The 23,252-nt window shown below is 40.5% G+C and overlaps 1 protein-coding gene across 1 annotated transcript in view; it reads left to right on the top strand.

Moving 5' to 3' along the window:
• Positions 1 to 22,997, top strand: part of TDRD9 (tudor domain containing 9) — a 680,447-nt gene extending 657,450 nt beyond the window's left edge. Inside the window, exons 21-23 of the mRNA XM_053706205.1 lie at positions 22,177 to 22,315; positions 22,401 to 22,519; positions 22,919 to 22,997. Of these exons, the coding sequence (XP_053562180.1) occupies positions 22,177 to 22,315; positions 22,401 to 22,519; positions 22,919 to 22,997 (337 nt within the window). The remainder of the gene's footprint in view (positions 1 to 22,176; positions 22,316 to 22,400; positions 22,520 to 22,918) is intronic.
• Positions 22,998 to 23,252: the final 255 nt, after the last annotated feature.

Raw genomic sequence — 23,252 nt, 5'->3', positions numbered from 1 at the left:
CAATATGAAATAAATGAATTTATCAGGTAAGTTCTTACATAAATTATGTTTTTTTGGGGATTTTTTAGCATTTAGATGTTAAATCTCTCTCCTTGCTACAGTAGGAGATACTCATATCTTGTGTTTTTATAAGCATTGTGACTGCTTTTCCTCTCTTAATTATGATACTGTGGCTGATAATAATAGTAGATTCTCAACCTTTACTAATTTGCACTGTACAATATAATTTATTCCACTATGGGATTCAAAGTACATCCCTTTTCTCTGCTGTTATTGTTTTTTTTTTTTAACTATGCAATAACATATCTAGATATATATATATTTCCCCTTTAGGATTCTCCAGTATACTTTATACTGGGACTTCACATGTCTGTTGTTATTTGTAGACAAGCCTGTGGCTCAGGGGTAGCTCTTTGCAGCACAATCCATCAGCCCTGAGTTCAGTACTCACATAGCCCATGGCAGAGATGGATAAAGGATAGGAAAATGTATTATTATAATATCTGTAATTCTCCATGTTTATCTTCCGTGGAATTCCTCCTTTTATGCGAGTAGGTCTTTGTGGCCTAGGTAACAGCTGCTCTGCCTTGGGAACTGAAGGCCTAGAATCCTACCACCCACCCCCTCAGAGCGGGCCAAGGATTCTATTTTAACCTATTCATGGTTCCCTAGAAGGAGGGAACTTTTTGTTTCATTCTAGGCGTCAAGTTTCTCAGATTCCGTTCTTTAAGTGGGAATCTATCAGATCCATCCTTTTGTTAGTCCAGGAGGGTCGTTTCATGTCCTCTATTGACCAGGACGACGCATACCTACATGTTCTGATACTTAAGGATCATTTCAGCTCCTTTGTTTTTTTTTCTGGACATCAATTTCCAGTTTATAGCTCTGCCTCTGATCTAGCTACCACTCCAGGGTCTTTACGAAGTGCTGGGAGCTCTTGGTCAGTGGTCCCTTATCCGGACGGTATCTTGGTTACAGCTCCAGCTTTCTCGTAGCAAGATCTCTAACGGACTCTGTTGCGTGTCCCCGTCAGGACCACGGGTGGAAGATAGTGCAGATCTTCCTATTGAACCAAGCTTCTGTCTGATTCCTGTACATCATTGGGGCTACGCATGGAGGTGGTGGATCTCATGGTGGCTACCATGGATTTTATTCCATATATGACCTTTTCAACTATGTATGCTCAAGCTTTGGATCAACCTATTTCTTTTGATGGTCCTGGGCATACACACCAGTGATTCTCTCTCCTGGTGGCTCTGTTAAAACCTTCTGTCTCAAGGCACGTTCCTTTGAGACCATCTTGGGAGAATGTGTAGTCCCTTGCAGATTCAGGGTACCTTGTCGTTGGAGGAGTCCTCCCTTCCTCTCAACTTTCTGTTATGAAGTGCCATTTCATTGCTCTGACGTTATGTCCGTTTTACTAGAATTTGGACATCATAACTTCAGTGGCCTTTATCAATCGTCAGGGGGGATGAGGAGTTCCTTGGCGAAGAGGGAAGCGTCTCGCATCCTTCAGTGGGCAGAATATCACTATTGTCTTGTATCCGCCATTCACTTCCTGAGGATGGACATTTGGGAAGCAGTCTTCCTGAGCAGACAGTTCTTCCTCCCCAGAGAGTGGTCTCCTCTATCTGAGATAATTCAGATGGGGGTTCTGGAGATAGTACTCATGGCATCTCGTCTCTATGCCAAGCTGCCTAGATACGGGTCGAGATCGAGAGATCCTCAGGCAGTGTTTGTGAACACGTTTGTGGCTCAGTGGAGGTTCAAACTTATTTAGCTGTTGCCCCTGTTTGCCCTCCTTTCCCGCGTGATCGCCCGCATCAAACAGGATTGGGCCTCTGCGATTCTGATTGCTCTGGTGTGGTCTCGCTGGACCTGGTTTGATGATCTCCTTAGTGGAGGTTCCTCATCGAGCGGAGCTTCTACTACATGGTCCATTCCTTTCCTTATTCTAGATTCAATTAGGCTGACTGCATGGAGATTGAACGCTTTGTGCTGTCCGAAAGAGGTTTTTCTGACAGGTTTATTGATACTCTGCTTCAGGCTTGTAAGCCGATTTCTCGCCATATTCACCACAAGATGTGGCACAAGGTTTGGGTTCCTCAAATTCTTTTGTTTCTCCGGGACGGTCAGGAGAAGGGTTTATCTGCCAGTTCTATCAAGGGTCAGATCTCTGCTCTTTCTGTTTTATTTAACAAGATATGGCTGATCTTCCTAACGTTCAGTCTTTTTTTCAGGCACTGTGTTTAAGACAGTGGCTCCTCCATGTAGCCTTAGTCTTGTTCTAAGTATTCTTCAAAGGGCTCCGTTTGAGCTGATGCATTCTGTTGACATTAGACTTTGTCTGGGAAAGTTTTTCCTTGTTGGCTATGTTCTCTCCTTGGACTTTTAAGAAAAAATCTTCTATGGAATAAATCTGTAAGGCGGCTACCTGGTCCTCTTTACATACCTTTTCCACATTTTTCACGTTTTATGATTTTTTCCTCGACTGAGGCTTCTTTTGAGTGCAAAGTGCTTCAAGCGGTGGTGCCTTCAGTTTAGGTCTGCCTGCCTTATTTTCCCTCCCGGTTCATTTTGTGCCCTCTCTAGGTTGGGTATTGGATTCCCAACAGTAATGAATACATTTGTGGACTCTCCATGCCATTTGAAAGAAAACAAAATGTATGCTTACCTGATAAATTCTTTTCTTTCTTGGCATGGAGAGTCCACAAACCAGCCCTGTTACTTTTAAGGCAACATTTTTTCCTAATCTTCTGGCACCTCTATTCCCCTAGTGTTATCAGGTAAGCATACATTTTGTATGTGTGTGTGTATATGTGTATATATATATATATATATAAATATATATATATATATGTGTGTATGTATATAAATATATACAGACACCTGTGTATATAAATATATGTGTGTGTGTGTTTATGAAAAATAAGTTCACACAAAATGATAAATTAGTCATTCTGTGTTTTTCTTTGTTATGGGTGTTAGTGGCTGATAATATACGGATATGAAAACTGGTTGAAATGTACTCTTACTTGCATCACAAGATTACATGTAAGGTTAAATGTTTTAGCTATTCTGTACTTGTTCAGTGCCACACACAAGTGGTATTAAGCCCACACACAAAAACATTAGACTGGACCATATAAGGGGCCTATTTAACAAATGTCTGTCCGACATGATCCGATCAGTGAATCATATCCGACAGACATCACTGAATGCGGAGAGCAATACGCTCTCCGCATTCAGCATTGTACCAGCAGCTCTTGTGAACTGCTGGTGCAACGCCGCCTGCAGATTCACGGCCAATCGGCCGCCAGCAGGGGGTGTCAATCAACCCAATCGTATTTGATCGGGTTGATTTCATGCAATCTCTGTCCGCCTCCTCAGAGCAGGCAGACAGGTTATGGAGCAGCGGTCTTTAGACTGCTGCTTCATAACTGGTGTTTCTGGCGAGCCTGAAGTCTCGCCAGAAACACGGCCCTTCAAGCTCCATACGGAGTTTGATAAATATGCACCTTACTCTTTGTTGATATAGTGTTGCTGGACTAAGCTACAAGGGGAATGAGTAATGTTAAGGACTCCCCATTAAGTTGATAGTAAAAAGTTTTCACTTACGCACTAACCTGATACAGGCAAAAAAACGAACTTCGAATATCGTGACACACAGATATACAGTATATAGGAATATCTATTTAAAAATACTTAGAACATATTCCCCTATGTGAAGAACATTGAAATATGGAATATTTACAGTAAATACATAGTTAAACACTTTATTAAACATGAATATTGCATAAATATTTATATATATATAAAATATATATCTGTGTACATTTGTGTGTGTGTGTATATATATATATATATATATATATATATATATATATATATATATATATATATATATATAAATAGAGCACACCAGCTAAACCAGGATTTAATTTTGAAATGAGTGCATATGAAGATAAATAGAAATGCATCTGGTGCAAGGAGGTTCCCAAGGTAATTAATGACAAAAAAAGGGTAACCTTTAAACCAGCACTTACTCATTAATAAACAATATACCTGAATAGAAGAATTTGACCCATCAACCAGACAAGAATCAGTATCAAGTACAGTATAAGCATGTACCCTTTATTGCCAAAACAATTTTTTTTTATAAATTCTTGTGTGCACCAAACAAAAATAGCTAAACACTTACATCATCCCGAAAAGTTCTTGGTCACTATATAAAGATAGTGAATTATTTGTGTCCTGCAAATAGTTGTCTCCATGTACAAAGTAAGGAGGGAGGCAGATTTGGCAGTAATGCAGCAAAAAAAGAGGCAAAATAAGCAATAAACAAACTCTCAAAATAACTGCTGTCCACGTAAAATGTTGCCCCCTAGTTAGCAAGCAATCCTCTTGTTAGCATTAAGCAGTAATTTTGTTTTTGCAATAAAGGGTAAATGCTTTTACTTGATACTGATTCTTCTCTGGTTAATTAGTCAAATTCTTCTATTCAGGTATATTTTTTATTAACCCCTTAATGACCAAGGACGTACGCCACACGTCCTCAAAAAAAAGACAGTTAATGACCGAGGACGTGTGGCGTACGTCCTTGGTCTGGAAAGCAGCTGGAAGCGATCCTGCACGCTTCCAGCTGCTTTCCGGTTATTGCAGTGATGCCTCGACATCGAGGCATCCTGCAATAACCCCCCTTGGCCATCCGATGCAGAGAGAGCCACTCTGTGGCCCTCTCTGCACCGGACATCGGTGGCCGGTATCGTTGGTCGGTGGGAGCAAGTCTGGGAGGCGGGTGGTCGGCCATCGATGTGCCGAATGGAGTGGAGGGGGGCGGGAGGGGCGGGAGCGCGCACGGGAGCGGCGGGCGGGCGCGTGCATGGGGCGGGAGCGGGAGGGAACCGCTGCACTACAGAAAATAAACTGGGAAAAGTAAAACCAAATAAAGTTTTTAAAGCTGTAAATAAACAGCTAAGGGACCTGGAAGGGGTGGGGGGTTGATCTTGGGGGGGGGGGGGGGAAGCTACACTACAGAAAAGATCATTTAAAAAAATAAAAAGGCACATTTTTTTTACTACACTGGGTACTGGCAGACAGCTGCCAGTACCCAAGATGGCGCCCATTAAGGCAGAGGGGGAGGGTTAGAGAGCTGTTTGGTGGGGGATCAGTGAGGCTGGGAGCTAAGGGGGGATCCTACACAGCAGCATATGTAAATATGCTTAAAAAACACCAAAAAAGCCCAAATATAGCTTTTATTTTAGTACTGGCAGAGTTTCTGCCAGTACTTAAGATGGCGGGGACAATTGTGGGGTGGGGGAGGGAAGAGAGCTGTTTGGGAGGGATCAGGGGGTCTCATGTTTCAGGTGGGAGGCTGAGCTCTACACTAAAGCTAAAATTAACCCTGCAAGCTCCCTACAAGCTACATAATTAACCCCTTCACTGCTAGCCATAATACACGTGTGAAATGCAGCGGCATTTGGCGGCCTTCTAATTACCAAAAAGCAACGCCAAAGCCATATATGTCTGCTATTTCTGAACAAAGGGGATCCCAGAGAAGCATTTACAACCATTTGTGCCATAATTGCACAAGCTGTTTGTAAATGATTTCAGTGAGAAACCTAAAATTGTGAAAAATTTAACGTTTTTTTTAATTTGATCGCATTTGGCGGTGAAATGGTGGCATGAAATATACCAAAATTGGCCTAGATCAATACTAGGGGTTGTCTACTACACTACACTAAAGCTAAAATTATCCCTAAAGGCTCCCTACATGCTCCATAATTAACCCCTTCACTGCTGGGCATAATACACGTGTAGTGCGCAGTGGCATTTAGCAGCCTTCTAATTACTAAAAAGCAACGCCAAAGCCATATATGTCTGCTATTTCTGAACAAAGGGGATCCCAGAGATGAATTTACAACCATTTAAGCCATAATTACACAAGCTGTTTGTAAATAATTTCAGTGAGAAACCAAAAGTTTGTGAAAAAATTAGTAAAAAAGTGAACGATTTTTTGTATTTAATCGCATTTGGCGGTGAAATGGTGGCATGAAATATACCAAAATGGGCCTAGATGAATACTTTGGGATGTCTACTAAAAAAAAATATATACATGTCAATGGATATTCAGAGATTCCTGAAAGATATTAGTGTTCTAATGTAACTAGCGCTAATTTTGAAAAATAATGGTTTGGAAATAGCAAAGTGCTAATTGTATTTATGGCCCTATAACTTACAAAAAAAGCAAAGAACATGTAAACATTGGGTATTTCTAAACTCAGGACAAAATTTAGAAACTATTTAGCATGGGTGTTTTTTGGTAGTTGTAGATGTGTAACAGATTTTGGGGGTCATAGTTAGAAAAAGTGTGTTTTTTTCAATTTTTTCCTCATATTTTATATATTTTTTATAGTAAATGATAAGATATGATGAAAATAATGGTATCTTTAGAAAGTCCATTTAATGGCGAGAAAAACGGTATATAATATGTGTGGGTACAGTAAATGAGTAAGAGGAAAATTACAGCTAAACACAAACACCGCAGAAATGTAAAAATAGCCTTGGTCCCAAACGGACAGAAAATGGAAAAGTGCTGTGGTCATTAAGGGGTTAATGAGAAAGTGCTGGTTTAAAGGTTACCCTTCTTTTTTGTTCTTTTTTGTCATATATACAGTATATATATATATATATATATATATATATATATATATATATATATATATATATATATATATTCACACACAGATATATTTAGACATGTATATGTATGTATCTCAATATTAAAGCCCTTTGCATGCCTTTTTTTTCTAACACCTGAAACCTCATATCTTTGATCCCTTATAAGTTTTTCATGCATTTTTTTAATAATTTTTGTTAGATAGTATTATTACAAGTGTAACTGTACTTTTAAATGTATTTTTGTGTTTTGTGACACTTTTTATTTGAGAATAAGTTAACCAGAGCTCTGAGGTTGCACTATTCCGACCCGCGTTAAATTCAATTGCGCTCTAACGACCATGTTTACTTTCAAATTGTAATATGCGCGCCACTTCCGATGCTCGCAAACGGCCGCGATAAACCCGATATAGCTTGTGTGCAACTGTTAGCAAGCCTCCCGTTATCTGGCCCTAAATTTTTTCCTATCAAGTTAATCCGGTGTTTAAAGGGACAGTCTACACTAGAATTGTTATTGTTTAAGAAGATAGATAACGCCTTTACTACCCATTCCCCAGCTTTGCATAACCAACATTGTTATATTAATATACTTTATAACATTTAAACCTCTAAATTTCTGCCTGTTTCTAAGCCACTGCACACAGCCACTTATCACAGGATTTTTATTAGCTTCACAGCAAGAGACTGCTAATTCATGTGGGTTGTGCTCTCTCCCGTGGAGTTGTGCATGTCACTGCAGTAGCTGGCTAAAATGCAAATCAATAGATATTAAATAATAGCCATGTGATAAGGAGGCAGTCGGCAGAGGCTTAGATACAAAGTAAGGGATTATCTATCTTTTTAAAAAATAAAAATATTGGAGTAGACTGTCCCTTTAACTAATAAACCAACTTCTAGCATAAAAGGGGCTACACCATTGTTTGGAGATACTGGATCATTGAAGGTGAAACTATTGCTCTCTTTTAATGTCAAGTGCAGATTTCCACCAAACGTATGACAAGGCTGAAGTTTGTCATACCATTATTGTAGTATCCTTGTTTTCTCCAACATAGGTGTGTCCGGTCCACGGCGTCATCCTTACTTGTGGGATATTCTCTTCCCCAACAGGAAATGGCAAAGAGCCCAGCAAAGCTGGTCACATGATCCCTCCTAGGCTCCGCCTACCCCAGTCATTCTCTTTGCCGTTGTACAGGCAACATCTCCACGGAGATGGCTTAGAGTTTTTTAGTGTTTAACTGTAGTTTTTATTATTCAATCAAGAGTTTGTTATTTTAAAATAGTGCTGGTATGTACTATTTACTCAGAAACAGAAAAGAGATGAAGATTTCTGTTTGTATGAGGAAAATGATTTTAGCACCGTAACTAAAATCCATGGCTGTTCCACACAGGACTGTTGAGAGCAATTAACTTCAGTTGGGGGAACAGTGTGCAGTCTCTTACTGCTTGAGGTATGACACATTCTAACAAGACGATGTAATGCTGGAAGCTGTCATTTTCCCTATGGGATCCGGTAAGCCATGTTTATTAAGATAGTAAATAAGGGCTTCACAAGGGCTTATTAAGACTGTAGACTTTTTCTGGGCTAAATCGATTCATTATTAACACATATTTAGCCTTGAGGAATCATTTATTCTGGGTATTTTGATATGATTATATCGGCAGGCACTGTTTTAGACACCTTATTCTTTAGGGGCTTTCCCTAATCATAGTCAGAGCCTCATTTTCGCGCCGGTATGGCGCACTTGTTTTTGAGGACAGCATGGCATGCAGCTGCATGTGTGTGGAGCTCTGATACATAGAAAAGTCTTTCTGAAGGCATCATTTGGTATCGTATTCCCCTTTGGGCTTGGTTGGGTCTCAGCAAAGCAGATTCCAGGGACTGTAAAGGGGTTAAATATAAAAACGGCTCCGGTTCCGTTATTTTAAGGGTTAAAGCTTCCAAATTTGGTGTGCAATACTTTTAAGGCTTTAAGACACTGTGGTGAAATTTTGGTGAATTTTGAACAATTCCTTCATACTTTTTTGCAATTGCAGTAATAAAGTGTGTTTAGTTTAAAATTTAAAGTGACAGTAACGGTTTTATTTTAAAACGGTTTTTGTGCTTTGTTATCAAGTTTATGCCTGTTTAACATGTCTGAACTACCAGATAGATTGTGTTCTGACTGTGGGGAAACCAAGGTTCCTTCTCATTTAACTATATGTATTTTATGTCATAAAAAAAATTTAGTAAAAATGATGCCCAAGATGATTCCTCTAGTGAGGGGAGTAAGCATGGTACTGCATCATCCCCTCCTTCGTCTACACCAGTCTTGCCCATACAGGAGGCCCCTAGTACATCTAGTGCGCCAATACTCCTTACTATGCAACATTTAACGGCTGTAATGGATAATTCTATCAAAAACATTTTAGCCAATATGCCCACTTATCAGCGAAAGCGCGACTGCTCTGTTTTAGAAAATTCTGTAGAGCATGAGAACGCTGATGATATGGTTTCTGAAGGGCCCCTACACCAGTCTGAGGGGGCCAGGGAGGTTTTGTCTGAGGGAGAAATTTCAGATTCAGGAAACATTTCTCAACAAGCTGAACCTGATGTGATTACTTTTAAATTTAAGTTGGAACATCTCCGCGCTCTGCTTAAGGAGGTGTTATCCAATTTGGATGATTGTGATTATCTGGTCATTCCAGAACCACTATGTAAAATGGAAAAGTTCTTAGAGGCCCCGGGGCCCCCCGAAGCTTTTCCTATATCCAAGCGGGTGGCGTACATTGTTAGTAAAGAATGGGACAGGCCCGGTATACCTTTAGTACCTCCCCCCATATTTATAAAATTGTTTTCCTATAGTCGACCCCAGAAAGGACTGATGGCAGACAGTCCCCAAGGTCGAGGGGGCGGTTTCTACTCTACACAAGCGCGCCACTATACCCATAGAAGATAGTTGTGCTTTCCAAGATCCTATGGATAAAAAATTAGAAGGTCTGCTAAAGATGTTTGTTCAGCAAGGTTCCCTTCTACAACCAATTGCATGCATTGTCCCTGTCACTGCAGCCGCGTGTTTCTAGTTTGATGAGCTAGGAAAGGCGATTATTAGTAATTCTTCTTCTTATGAGGAGATTATGGACAGAATTCGTGCTCTTAAATTGGCTAATTCTTTCACCCTAGACGCCACCTTGCAATTGGCTAGGTTAGCGGCGAAAAAATTCTGGGTTTGCTATTGTGGCGCAGAGCGCTTTGGTTAAAATCTTGGGCAGCGGATGCGTCTTCCAAGAACAAATTGCTTGACATTCCTTTCAAGGGGAAAACACTCTTTGGCCCTGACTTGAAAGAGATTATCTCTGATATCACTGGGGGCAAGGGCCACGCCCTTCCTCAGGATAGGTCTTTTCAAGACCAAAAATAAACCTAAGTTTCGTCCCTTTCGCAGAAACGGATCAGCCCCAAGGGCTACGTCCTCTAAGCAGGAAGGTAATACTTCTCAAGCCAATCCAGCCTGGAGACCTATGCAAGGCTGGAACAAAGGAAAGCAGGCCAGGAAACCTGCCACTGCTACCAAGACAGCATGAAATGCGGGCCCCCGATCCGGGACCGGATCTGGTGGGGGGCAGACTCTCTCTCTTCGCTCAGGCTTGGGCAAGAGATGTTCTGGATCCTTGGGCGCTAGAAATAGTCTCCCAAGGTTATTCTCTGGAGTTCAAGGGGCTTCCTCCAAGGGGGAGGTTCCACAGGTCTCAGTTGTCTTCAGACCACATAAGAAGACAGGCATTCTTACATTGGGTAGAAGACCTGCTAAAAATGGGAGTGATTCATCCTGTTCCATTAGGAGAACAAGGGATGGGGTTCTACTCCAATCTGTTCATAGTTCCCAAAAAAGAGGGAACGTTCAGACCAATCTTAGATCTCAAGATCTTGAACAAGTTTCTCAAGGTTCCATCGTTCAAGATGGAAACCATTCGAACACTTCTTCCTTCCATCCAGGAAGGTCAATTCATGACCAAGGTGGATTTCAAGGATGCGTATCTACATATTCCTATCCACAAGGAACATCATCGGTTCCTAAGGTTTGCATTCCTGGACAAGCATTTCCAGTTCGTGGCGTTTTCTTTCGGATTAGCCACTGCTCCTAGGATTTTCTCATAGGTACTAGGGTCCCTTCTGGCGGTGCTAAGACCAAGGGGCATTGCTGTAGTACCTTACTTGGACGACATTCTGATTCGAGCGTCGTCCCTTCCTCAAGTAAAGGCTCACACGGACATTGTCCTGGCCTTTCTCAGATCTCACGGATGGAAAGTGAACGTGGAAAAGAGTTCTCTATCTCCGTCAACGAGGGTTCCCTTCTTGGGAACTATAATAGACTCCTTAGAAATGAGGATTTTTCTGACAGAAGCCAGAAAAACAAAACTTCTAGACTCTTGTCGGATACTTCATTCCGTTCCTCTTCCTTCCATAGCGCAGTGCATGGAAGTGATAGGTTTGATGGTAGCGGCAATGGACATAGTTCCTTTTGTGCGCATTCATCTAAGACCATTACAACTGTTCATGCTCAGTCAGTGGAATGGGGACTATTCAGACTTGTCTCCGAAGATACAAGTAAATCAGAGGACCAGAGACTCATTCCGTTGGTGGCTGTCCCTGGACAACCTGTCACAAGGGATGACCTTCCGCAGACCAGAGTGGGTCATTGTCACGACCGACGCCAGTCTGATGGGCTGGGGCGCGGTCTGGGGATCCCTGAAAGCTCAGGGTCTTTGGTCTCGGGTAGAATCTCTTCTACCGATAAATATTCTGGAACTGAGAGCGATATTCAATGCTCTCAAAGCTTGGCCTCAGCTAGCGAGGGCCAAGTTCATACATCAACCATCAGGGGGGAACAAGGAGTTCCCTAGCGATGGAAGAAGTGACCAAAATCATTCTATGGGCGGAGTCTCACTCCTGCCACCTGTCTGCTATCCACATCCCAGGAGTGGAAAATTGGGAAGCGGATTTTCTGAGTCGTCAGACATTGCATCCGGGGGAGTGGGAACTCCATCCGGAAATCTTTGCCCAAGTCACTCAACCGTGGGGCATTCCAGACATGGATCTGATGGCCTCTCGTCAGAACTTCAGAGTTCCTTACTACGGGTACAGATCCAGGGATCCCAAGGCGGCTCTAGTGGATGCACTAGTAGCACCTTGGACCTTCAAACTAGCTTATGTGTTCCCGCCGTTTCCTCTCATCCCCAGGCTGGTAGCCAGGATCAATCAGGAGAGGGCGTCGGTGATTTTGATAGCTCCTGCGTGGCCACGCAGGACTTGGTATGCAGATCTGGTGAATATGTCATCGGCTCCACCATGGAAGCTACCTTTGAGACGAGACCTTCTTGTTCTAGGTCCGTTCGACCCACTCCAGCTGACTGCTTGGAGATTGAACGCTTGATCTTATCAAAGCGAGGGTTCTCAGATTCTGTTATTAATACTCTTGTTCAGGCCTGAAAGCCTGTAACCAGAAAAATTACCACATAATTTGGTATATCTGTTGGTGTGAATCTGCAGGATTCCCTTGGGACAAGGTTAAGATTCCTAAGGTCTATCCTTCCTTCGAGAAGGATTGGAAAAAGGATTATCTGCAAGTTCCTTGATGGGACAGATTTCTGCCTTGTCTGTGTTACTTCACAAAAAGCTGGCAGCTGTGCCAGATGTTCTAGCCTTTGTTCAGGCTCTGGTTAGAATCAAGCCTGTTTACAAAATTTTGACTCCTCCTTGGAGTCTCAACCTAGTTCTTTCAGTTCTTCAGGGGGTTCCGTTTGAACCCTTACATTCCGTTGATATTAAGTTATTATCTTGGAAAGTTTTGTTTTTGGTTGCAATTTCTTCTGCTAGAAGAGTTTCAGAATTATCTGCTCTGCAGTGTTCTTCTCCTTATCTGGTGTTCCATGCAGATAAGGTGGTTTTGCGTACTAAACCTGGTTTTCTTCCAAAAGTTGTTTCTAACAAAAACATTAACCAGGAGATAGTTGTGCCTTCTTTGTGTCCTAATCCAGTTTCAAAGAAGGAACGTTTGTTGCACAACTTGGATGTAGTTCGTGCTCTCAAATTTTACTTAGCAGCTACTAAGGATTTCAGACAAACTTTGTCTTTGTTTGTTGTTTATTCTGGTAAACGGAGAGGTCAAAAAGCAACTTCTACCTCTCTCTCCTTCTGGATTAAAAGCATTATCCGATTGGCTTATGAGACTGCCGGACGGCAGCCTCCTGAAAGAATCACAGCTCACTCCACTAGGGCTGTGGCTTCCACATGGGCCTTCAAGAACGAGGCTTCTGTTGATCAGATATGTAAGGCAGCGACTTGGTCTTCACTGCACACTTTTTCTAAATTTTACAAATTTGATACTTTTGCTTCTTCTGAGGCTATTTTTGGGAGAAAGGTTTTGCAAGCCGTGGTGCCTTCCATTTAGGTGACCTGATTTGCTCCCTCCCTTCATCCGTGTCCTAAAGCTTTGGTATTGGTTCCCACAAGTAAGGATGACGCCGTGGACCGGACACACCTATGTTGGAGAAAACAGAATTTATGTTTACCTGATAAATTGCTTTCTCCAACGGTGTGTCCGGTCCACGGCCCGCCCTGGTTTTTTTAATCAGGTCTGATAATTTATTTTCTTTAACTACAGTCACCACGGTAACATATGGTTTCTCCTATGCAAATATTCCTCCTTAACGTCGGTCGAATGACTGGGGTAGGCGGAGCCTAGGAGGGATCATGTGACCAGCTTTGCTGGGCTCTTTGCCATTTCCTGTTGGGGAAGAGAATATCCCACAAGTAAGGATGACGCCGTGGACCGGACACACCGTTGGAGAAAGCAATTTATCAGGTAAACATAAATTCTGTTTTTAAGCATTTTTTTTTTAAAATTTTTGTGTTAGAATATTTGGCATTTTATTGCTATTGTTTTAGATGCTATCATTATAGCCCTTTCCGTGCTTTAAATCTACCCACCTTTCTCTATACCATTCTTCTCCTACACTACCTGATATACAGAATACATAGTACTCTCTCTTGGTCCAATGTCTATATCACTTAGGCTCTGATGATCTAAATTTTCTGCTCTGTCGAGATGATCTAATACGTCTTATAAACTTGAGAGTTGTGTTTCTCTCTATGTGGAGAGACACCTACATTGCAAATTAATGCTAAAAAAAAAAGCCTCCAAAGATTTTTCAAGGTTTCTCTCCATGCCGGCGAGTTTTTGATCATCTGACCCAGAGTATGTATTTGTTTGTTTTGGGTACTTTTCTCACAGCAGTCTATACAGAATCATATATATATATATATATATATATATATATATATATATATATATATATATATATATTTCTTTCATGTAATTGTCAAGAGTCCATGAGCTAGTGATGTATGGGATATACAATCCTACCAGGAGGGGCAAAGTTTCCCAAACCTCTAAATGCCTATAAATACACCCCCCACCACACCCACAATTCAGTTTCACAAACTTTGCCTCCTATGGAGATGGTGAAGTAAGTTTGTGCTAGATTTCTACGTTGATATGCGCTTCTCAGCTTTTTGAAGCCCGGTTCCTCTCAGAGTGCAGTGAATGACAGAGGGATGTGAAGGGAGTATTACCTATTGAATACAATGGTCATCCTAACGGGGATCTATTTCATAGGTTCTCTGTTATCGGTCGTAGAGATTCATTTATAATATATAATATTATATATAATATATAATTTGATAATTTTGCTTTATATGTTATTTTTTCTCTTACATATTGCAAGATGTCTCAATCTGACGCTGTCTCAGAATCTACTACTGGAATCCTGCTGCCTGATGTCGGTTCTAACAAAGCTAAGTGCATTTGTTGTAAACTTGTGGTAACTGTTCCTCCGGCTGTAGTCTGTGATAGTTGTCATGACAACCTTTTACATGCAGACAATATTTCCATTAGTAGTGGTTCATTACCTGTTGCTGGTCCTTCAACATCTAATGCTCAGGATATTCCTGTTAATTTGAGAGAATTTGTTTCTAATTCCATTCAGAAGGCTTTGTCTGCCATACCGCCTTCTAATAAACGTAAAAGGTCTTTTAAAACTTCTCATAAAATTGATGAATTTTTAAATGACCGACAACATTCTGATTTATCTATCTCTGATGAGGATCTATCTGGTTCAGAAGATTCTGCCTCAGATATTGACACTGACAAATCTTCATACTTATTTAAAATGGAGTATATTCGTTCCTTATTAAAAGAGGTGTTGATTGCATTAGATATGGAGGAGACTAGTCCTCTTGATATTAAAACTAGTAAACGTTTAAATTTGGTTTTTAAACCTCATGTAGTTATTCCTGAGGTTTTTCCAGTTCCTGATGCTATTTCAGAAAACTGTATCCTTTGCTGACTGATAGATTGGAGTTTTGGGAAAAGATCCCCAAAGTTGATGGGGCCATCTCTACTCTTGCTAAGCATACTACTATTCCTACGGCAGATAGTACTTCTTTTAACTCCTTGAGTGCTAACGACGCCTCTGAGCCGTCACAGAGTTTCCCACTTTGGTGCTAACGACGGCTCAGAGCCGTCGCTAGCACTCTCCCACATTGAGGGAGATCTGGGGGCTCCCACCCGGCGATCAGACCTGCATATTGACAGGCATCGCCGGGGCTTCCCGTTTTGCGCGGTGACGTCACCGCGCAACTTTATTAACAAACTGACAATACAAAGTATAGGGAAAGGGGGCATGCTGCTTAGACGCCTGTATCTCAGGCATCTAAGCAGCTACAGACCCCCAAGACCCACCATTGGAAAGGTAATCGCCTAACCTTTGCAATGATGTAAGTCTTGGGGATCTGAAAAAATATATATAAAAGTTTAAGAAAAAAAAAAATCTAAAATTAAAAAAAAAACTTCAATCACCTTAGCACCCAGGTGGGAAAGTGCTTAGCACTCAAAGGGTTAAAGATCCTTTAGATAGGAAACTTGAATCTTATCTAAGAAAGGCTTATTTATGTTCAGGTCATCTTCTTAGGCCTGCTATTTCTTTGGCTGATGTTGCAGCTGCTTCAACTTTTTGGTTGGAATCCTTAGCGCAACAAGTACCAGATCATAATGTGTATAGCATTGTTAATTCAACATGCTAATAGTTTCATTTGTGATGCCATTTTTGATATCATCAGAATTGATGTTAGATATATGTCTTTAGCTATTTTAGCTAAAAGAGCTTTATGGCTTAAATCTTGGAATGCTGATATGACTTCTAAATCAACTTTGCTATCTCTCTCTTTCCAAGGTAATAAATTATTTGGTTCTCAGTTGGATTAGAGTATTTCAACTGTCACTGGGGGGAAGAGAGCTTTTTTGCCTCAGGATAAAAAATCTAAGGGGAAATTTAAGGCTGCTAACCGTTTTCGTTCCTTTCGACAAAATAAGGAACAGAAACCTAATCCTTCCCCTAAGGGAACGGTTTCCAATTGGAAGCCTTCTCCAGTCTGGAATAAATCCAAGCCATTTAAAGGATCTAAATCAGCCCCCAAGTCTGCATGAAGGTGCGGCCCTCATTCCAGCTCAGCTGGTAGGGGGCAGACTAAGATTTTTCAAGGATGTTTGGATCAATTCAGTCCAAAATCATTGGATTCAGAACATTGTCTCTCAGGGGTACAGAATAGGTTTCAAAGTAAAGAGCGCCTGTGAGAAGTTTCTTTCTCTCACGGATTCGAGTGAACCCAGAGAAAGCTCAGGCTTTCCTGAAGTGTGTTTCAGACCTGGAGTTATCTGGGTTAATTGTGCCGGTTCCTTTTCAGGAACGGGGTCTGGGGTTTTATTCAAATCTGTTCATTGTCCCAAAGAAGGAGAATTCTTTCAGACCAGTTCTGGATCTAAAAATTTTGAATCGTTATGTAAGAATACCAACATTCAAAATGGTGACTATAAGGACTATTCTGCCTTTTGTTCAGCAAGGGCATTATATGTCCACAATAGACTTACAGGATGCATATCTTCATATTCCGATTCATCCAGATCATTATCAGTTCCTGAGATTCTCTTTTCTAGACAAGCATTACCAATTTGTTGCTCTTCCTTTTGGCCTAGCGACCGCGCCAAGGATCTTTTCAAAGGTTCTCGGTGCCCTACTCTCTGTAATCAGAGAGCGGGGTATTGCGGTATTTCCTTATTTGGACGTTATCTTGGTACTTGCTCAGTCTTTACGTTCTGAAGAATCTCACACGAATCAACTAGTGTTGTTTATTCAAAGACATGGTTGGAGGATGAATTTACCAAAAAGTTCCTTGATTCCTCAGACAAGGGTAACCTTTTTAGGTTTCCAAATAGATTCAGTATCCATGACTTTGTCTCTAACAGACAAGAGACGTCTGAAATTGGTTGCAGCTTGTCAGAACCTTCAGTTTCAATCATTCCCTTCAGTAGCTATGTGCATGGAGGTTTTAGGTCTCATGACTTCAGCATCTGACACGATCCCCTTTGCTCGTTTTCACATGAGACCTCTTCAGCTTTGTATGCTGAACCAATGGTTCAGGGATTATACAAAGATATCACAATTAATATCCTTAAATCCCAATGTTCGACTATCTCTGACTTGGTGGTTAGATTACCATCGTATAATTCAAGGGGCCTCTTTTGTTCGTCCAACTTGGACTGTGATCACAACAGATGCAAGTCTTTCAGGTTGGGGAGCTGTCTGGGGATCTCTGACAGCGTAAGGGGTTTGGAAATCTCAAGAGGCGAGATTACCAATCAATATTTTGGAACTCCGTGCGATTCTCAGAGCTCTTCAGTTTTGGCCTCTACTGAAGAGAGAACCATTTATTTGTTTTCAGACAGACACAACCGTGGCGTATGTCAATCATAAGGGTGGGACTCACAGTCCTCAAGCTATGAAAGAAGTATCTCGGATACTTGCTTGGGCGGAATCCAGCCCCTGTCTAATTTCTGCGGTCCATATCCCAGGTATAGACAATTGGGAAGCGGATTATCTCAGTCGCCAGACTTTACATCCGGGAGAGTGGTCTCTTCACCCAGATGTGTTTTTTCATATTGTTCAGATGTGGGGGCTTCCAGAAATAGATCTGATGGCTTCTCATCTAAACAGGAAACTTCCCAGGTATCTGTCCAGGTCCAGGGATCCTCAGGCGGAAGCAGTGGATGCGTTGACACTTCATTGGAGTTATTAACCTGCCTATATTTTTCCGCCTCTTGTTCTTCTTCCAAGAGTGATTTCCAAAATCATAATGGAGCGTTCGTTTGTACTGCTGGTGGCTCCAGCATGGCCACACAGGTTATGGTATGCGGATCTTATTCGGATGTCCAGTTGCCAACCTTGGCCACTTCCGTTAAGGCCAGATCTTCTATCTCAAGGCCCGTTTTTCCATCAGGATCTCAAATCATTAAATTTGAAGGTATGGAAATTGAACGCTTAGTCATAGAGGTTTCTCTGACTCCGTGATTAATACTATGTTGCAGGCTCGTAAATCTGTGTCTAGAAAGATTTATTATCGAGTTTGGAAGACTTACATTTCATGGTGCTCTTCTCATAATTTCTCTTGGCATTCTTTTAGAATTCATAGAATTTTACAGTTTCTTCAGGATGGTTTAGATAAGGGTTTGTCTGCACGTTCCTTGAAAGGACAAATATCTGCTCTTTCTGTTCTGTTCCACAGAAAAATTGCTAATCTTCCTGATATTCATTGTTTTGTACAGGCTTTAGTCATTAAATCAATTTCTCCTCCTTGGAATCTTAATTTGGTTTTGAAAGCTTTACATGCTCCTCCGTTTGAGCCTATGCATTCTCTGGACATTAAATTACTTTCTTGGAAAGTGTTCTTCCTTTTGGCCATCTCTTCTGCTAGAAGAGTTTCTGAATTATCTGCTCTTTCTTGTGAGTCTCCTTTTCTGATTTTTCATCAGGATAAGGCAGTTTTGCGGACTTCGTTTAAATTTTTACCTAAAGTTGTGAACTCCAACAACATTAGTAGAGAAATTGTTGTCCCTTCTTTGTGTCCTAATCCTAAGAATTCTCTGGAGAGATCTTTACGTTCTTTGGATGTGGTAAGAGCTTTGAAATATTATGTTGAAGTTACTAAAGATTTCAGGAAGACTTCTAGTATATTTGTTATCTTTTCTGGTTCTAGGAAAGGTCAGAAGGCTTCTGCCATTTCTTTGGCATCTTGGTTAAAGCTTTTGATTCATCATGCTTATTTGGAGTCGGGTAAATCCCCGCCTCAGAGGATTACGGCTCATTCTACTAGGTCAGTTTCCACTTCCTGGGCTTTTAAGAATGAAGCTTCTGTTGATCAGATTTGCAAAGCAGCAACTTGGTCTTCTTTGCATACTTTTACTAAATTCTACCATTTTAATGTTTTTTCTTCTTCAGAAGCAGTTTTTGGTAGAAAAGTACTTCAGGCTGTTTCAGTTTGATTCTTCTGCTTATAATTTCAGTTTTTTTCATTATAAAGATTAAAATTTTTGATTTGGGTTGTGGATTAATTTTTCAGCGGAATTGGCTGTGTTTATTTTTATCCCTCCCTCTCATGTGACTCTTGCGTGGAGTTCCACATCTTGGGTATTTGCTATCCCATACGTCACTAGCTCATGGATTCTTGCCAATTACATGAAAGAAAACATAATTTATGTAAGAATTTACCTGATAAATTAATTTCTTTCATATTGGCAAGAGTCCATGAGACCCACCCTTTTTATGGTGGTTATGATTTTTAAAGCACAATTATTCCAATTCCTTGTTGATGCTTTTTGCTCCTTTCTTATCACCCCACTTCTTGGCTATTCGTTAAACTGAATTGTGGGTGTGGGTGTGGTGGGGGGTGTATTTATAGGCATTTTGAGGTTTGGGAAACTTTGCCCCTCCTGGTAGGATGGTATATCCTATACATCACTAGTTCATGGACTCTTGCCAATATGAAAGAAATGAATTTATCAGGTAAATTCTTATATAAATTATATAAGTATACATTACTTATATAATTTACATATATATAGTATACATTTTTATTTAGTTTAACCCCTTAACGACCAAGGACGTGCAGGGTACGTCCTCAAAAAAAAAAAAAAAAGGCAGATAACGCCTGAGGACGTACCCTGCACGTCCTTGGTGTGGAAAGCAGCTGGAAGCGATCCTGCTCGCTTCCAGCTGCTTTCCGGTTATTGCAGTGATGCTTCGATATGGAGGCATCCTGCAATAACCTTGTACGGCCATCCAATGCAGAGAGAGCCACTCTGTGGCCCTCTCTGCACCGGACATCGATGGCCGGTATCGTTGGTGGGTGAGAGCCTGGTGGCGGCCATCGATGGCCCTGGTGATGTGGTGTGAGGCGGGATCATGGGCGGCGATGGCCGGGGGCGCGCACGGACGCGTGTGCACGGGGAGGGAGCGGGTGGGAACCGCTACACTACAGAAAAAGTTTTAGTATAATTGTTAAAAAAAGGGGGGAAAAGTCAGGCAGGTGGTGGGGGTTCGTCGGGAGGGGGGAGCTAATGGGTACCGATAGCTGCCAGTACCCAAGATGGCCCCCAATAGGGCAGATGGGGAGGGTTAGAGAGCTGTTTTGGGGGCGATCAGGGAGGTTGGGGGCTAAGGGGGGCTGCTACACCACAGCATATGTAAATATGCAAAAAAAATATTTTAGTACTGGCAGACTTTCTGCCAGTACTTAAGATGGCGGGGACAATTGTGCGGTGGGGGAGGGAAGGGAGCTGTTTGGGAGGGATCAGGGGGTCTGATGTGTCAGGTGGGAGGCTGATCTCTACACTAAAGCTAAAATTAACCCTGCAAGCTCCCTACAAACTACCTAATTAACCCCTTCACTGCTGGGCATAATACACGTGTGATGCACAGCAGCATTTAGTGGCCTTCTAATTACCAGAAAGCAACGCCCAAAGTCATATATGTCTGCTATTTCTGAACAAAGGGGATCCCAGAGAAGTATTTACAACCATTTGTGCCATAATTGCACAAGCTGTTTGTAAATAATTTCAGTGAGAAACCTAAAACTGTGAAAAATTTTACTTTTTTTTTTTTAAATTTGATCGCATTTGGCGGTAAAATGGTGGCATGAAATATACCAAAATGGGCCTAGATCAATACTTTGGGTTGTCTACTACACTACAGCTAAAATTAACCCTACAAGCTCCCTAATTAACCCCTGCACTGCTGGGCATAATACACGCGTGGTGCGCAGCGGCATTTAGCGGCCTTCTAATTACCAAAAAGCAATACCAAAGCCATATATGTCTGCTATTTCTGAACAAAGGGGATCCCAGATAAGCATTTACAACCATTTGTGCCATAATTGCACAAGCTGTTTGTAAATGATTCAGTGAGAAACCTAAAATTGTGAAAAATGTAACATTTTTTTTAATTTGATCGCGGTGAAATGGTGGCATGAAATATACCAAATTGGGCCTAGATCAATACTTGGGGTTGTCTACTACACTAAAGCTAAAATTACCCCAAAAAGCTCCCTACATGCTCCCTAATTAACCCCTTCACTGCTGGGCATAATACACGTATGGTGCACAGTGGCATTTAGCGGCCTTCTAATTACCAAAAAGCAATGCCAAAGCCATATATGTCTGCTATTTCTGAACAAAGGGGATCCCATAGAAGAATTTACAACCATTTATGCCATAATTGCACAAGCTGTTTGTAAATAATTTCAATGAGAAACCGAAAGTTTGTGAAAAAAATTGTGAAAAAGTGAACGATTTTTTGTATTTGATCGCATTTGGCGGTGAAATGGTGGCATGAAATATACCAAAATTGGCCTAGATCAATACTTTGGGATGTCTACTAAAAATATATATATATATATATATATATACATGTCAATGGATATTCAGATATTCCTGAAAGATATCAGTGTTCTAATGTAACTAGCGCTAATTTTTTTAAAAAATGGTTTGGAAATGGCAAAGTGCTACTTGTATTTATAGCCCTATAACTTACAAAAAAAGCAAAGAACATGTAAACATTGGGTATTTCTAAACTCAGGACAAAATTTAGTAACTGTTTAGCATGGGTTTTTTTTGGTGGTTGTAGATATGTAACAGATTTTGGGGGTCAATGTTAAAAAAGTGTGTGTTTTTTCCTTTTTTTCCTCATATTTTATAAAAAAATTTATAGTAAATTATAAGATATGATTAAAATAATGGTATATTTTGAAAGTTCATTTAATGGCGAGAAAAACGGTATATAATATGTGTGGGTACAGTAAATGAGTAAGAGGAAAATTACAGCTAAACACAAACACCGCAGAAATGTAAAAATAGCCTTGGTCCCAAACGGACAGAAAATGGAAAACTGCTGTGGTCATTAAGGGGTTAATAGAATTTCTAAAGTCCATTCACTGGGCCTGGAAATTAAGAAAAAAAATGTAATATGGATTCTCATTTGAAAATGTTATAAAATGTTTTGTTTCCTTTTTCATATCTTAACACTGCTTTTTATTTTCATTGGTTGTTTTGTTTTTGTTTTTTATTTATTTAGAGTGGACCAAAATATACAAAATTATACAGGTGTACTCTGTGGTTTGGGATGGCACAAGGAAAGTGGTACTGCAATATGGCCAGAACGTGACATGGAGCTAGCGTTTGATGTTCAATTTAATGTTGACGACATAGTGCAGGTACTGTGAAAGCTAACGTGGTTTTATATCAATCCCATTGTAGAGTGTTTATTAAATAATTTTTCATTTAATATTTTTTAAACAGATTAATCTTTTAAGATCAGCAATTAACCACATTGTTTGCCATAACCCTGATGGGTCACTTAACTTGGGACATGATAGGACTGCCTGGCTTCAAGAGGATGTTCGGGAGAAACTTATAAAGTAAGTCTGTCCTCTTTCATATTTTCCTTTACAATCTTGAAGCTGGTGATTTGATTTTACAATGCATTGTACAACATAATTTTTTAATGATTAGATTTATATTCAGTATATTGCAACCTTAATATAATTTGATGTGTCCAATGATTCTTAATGACTTTGTCTGATTACTTATTCTGGAAGAATTAGTCCAAATTGGCTTAATTGGCTTCTTGTTGCATACTTTCACATTAACACAAGCTAGGTACAATCAATGTGTTTGGATAGGGGGGGGGGGTCCATGTTTTGCAGTTAACCTGTATCATAATTTGTTTATATCTATATTATTTGCTAGGAAATGTGGTACCGACTTTCTGTCTCTAGTTTAAATGTAACTTAAGAAAAAATATTTCTTTCCTCCAGTTTGATTCAAAATGAGAAGCCAAGAGAGAAGATTGCTCCCAGATGGTATCCAAAACTGTACCACTGGAATCAGGTATAGTAGATTTTATTTGCTGTGAAATACTAAGCTTTTTTCTGTATTCTGCTGAAATTATTTTTCTTATGCCCCAAGGCAGAAAATGCAGCATGTGTGCAGAAAGAATGGAACACATGCAGAAAATATTTGCACTTTTGCGTTATATTAGAAGAAGAGCAAAGGAAACACATTTATTCAAGAGAAATTATTAACACTTAAAGTGATGGTAAATGAAACCACTTTATATTTAGCCATTCAATGTGAAATGTAAAAATATTA

This window comes from Bombina bombina, chromosome 1, assembly GCF_027579735.1.
Source record: "Bombina bombina isolate aBomBom1 chromosome 1, aBomBom1.pri, whole genome shotgun sequence".
NCBI classification, from domain to species: Eukaryota; Metazoa; Chordata; class Amphibia; order Anura; family Bombinatoridae; genus Bombina; species Bombina bombina.
This window is presented reverse-complemented; position numbering and strand designations above follow the sequence as displayed.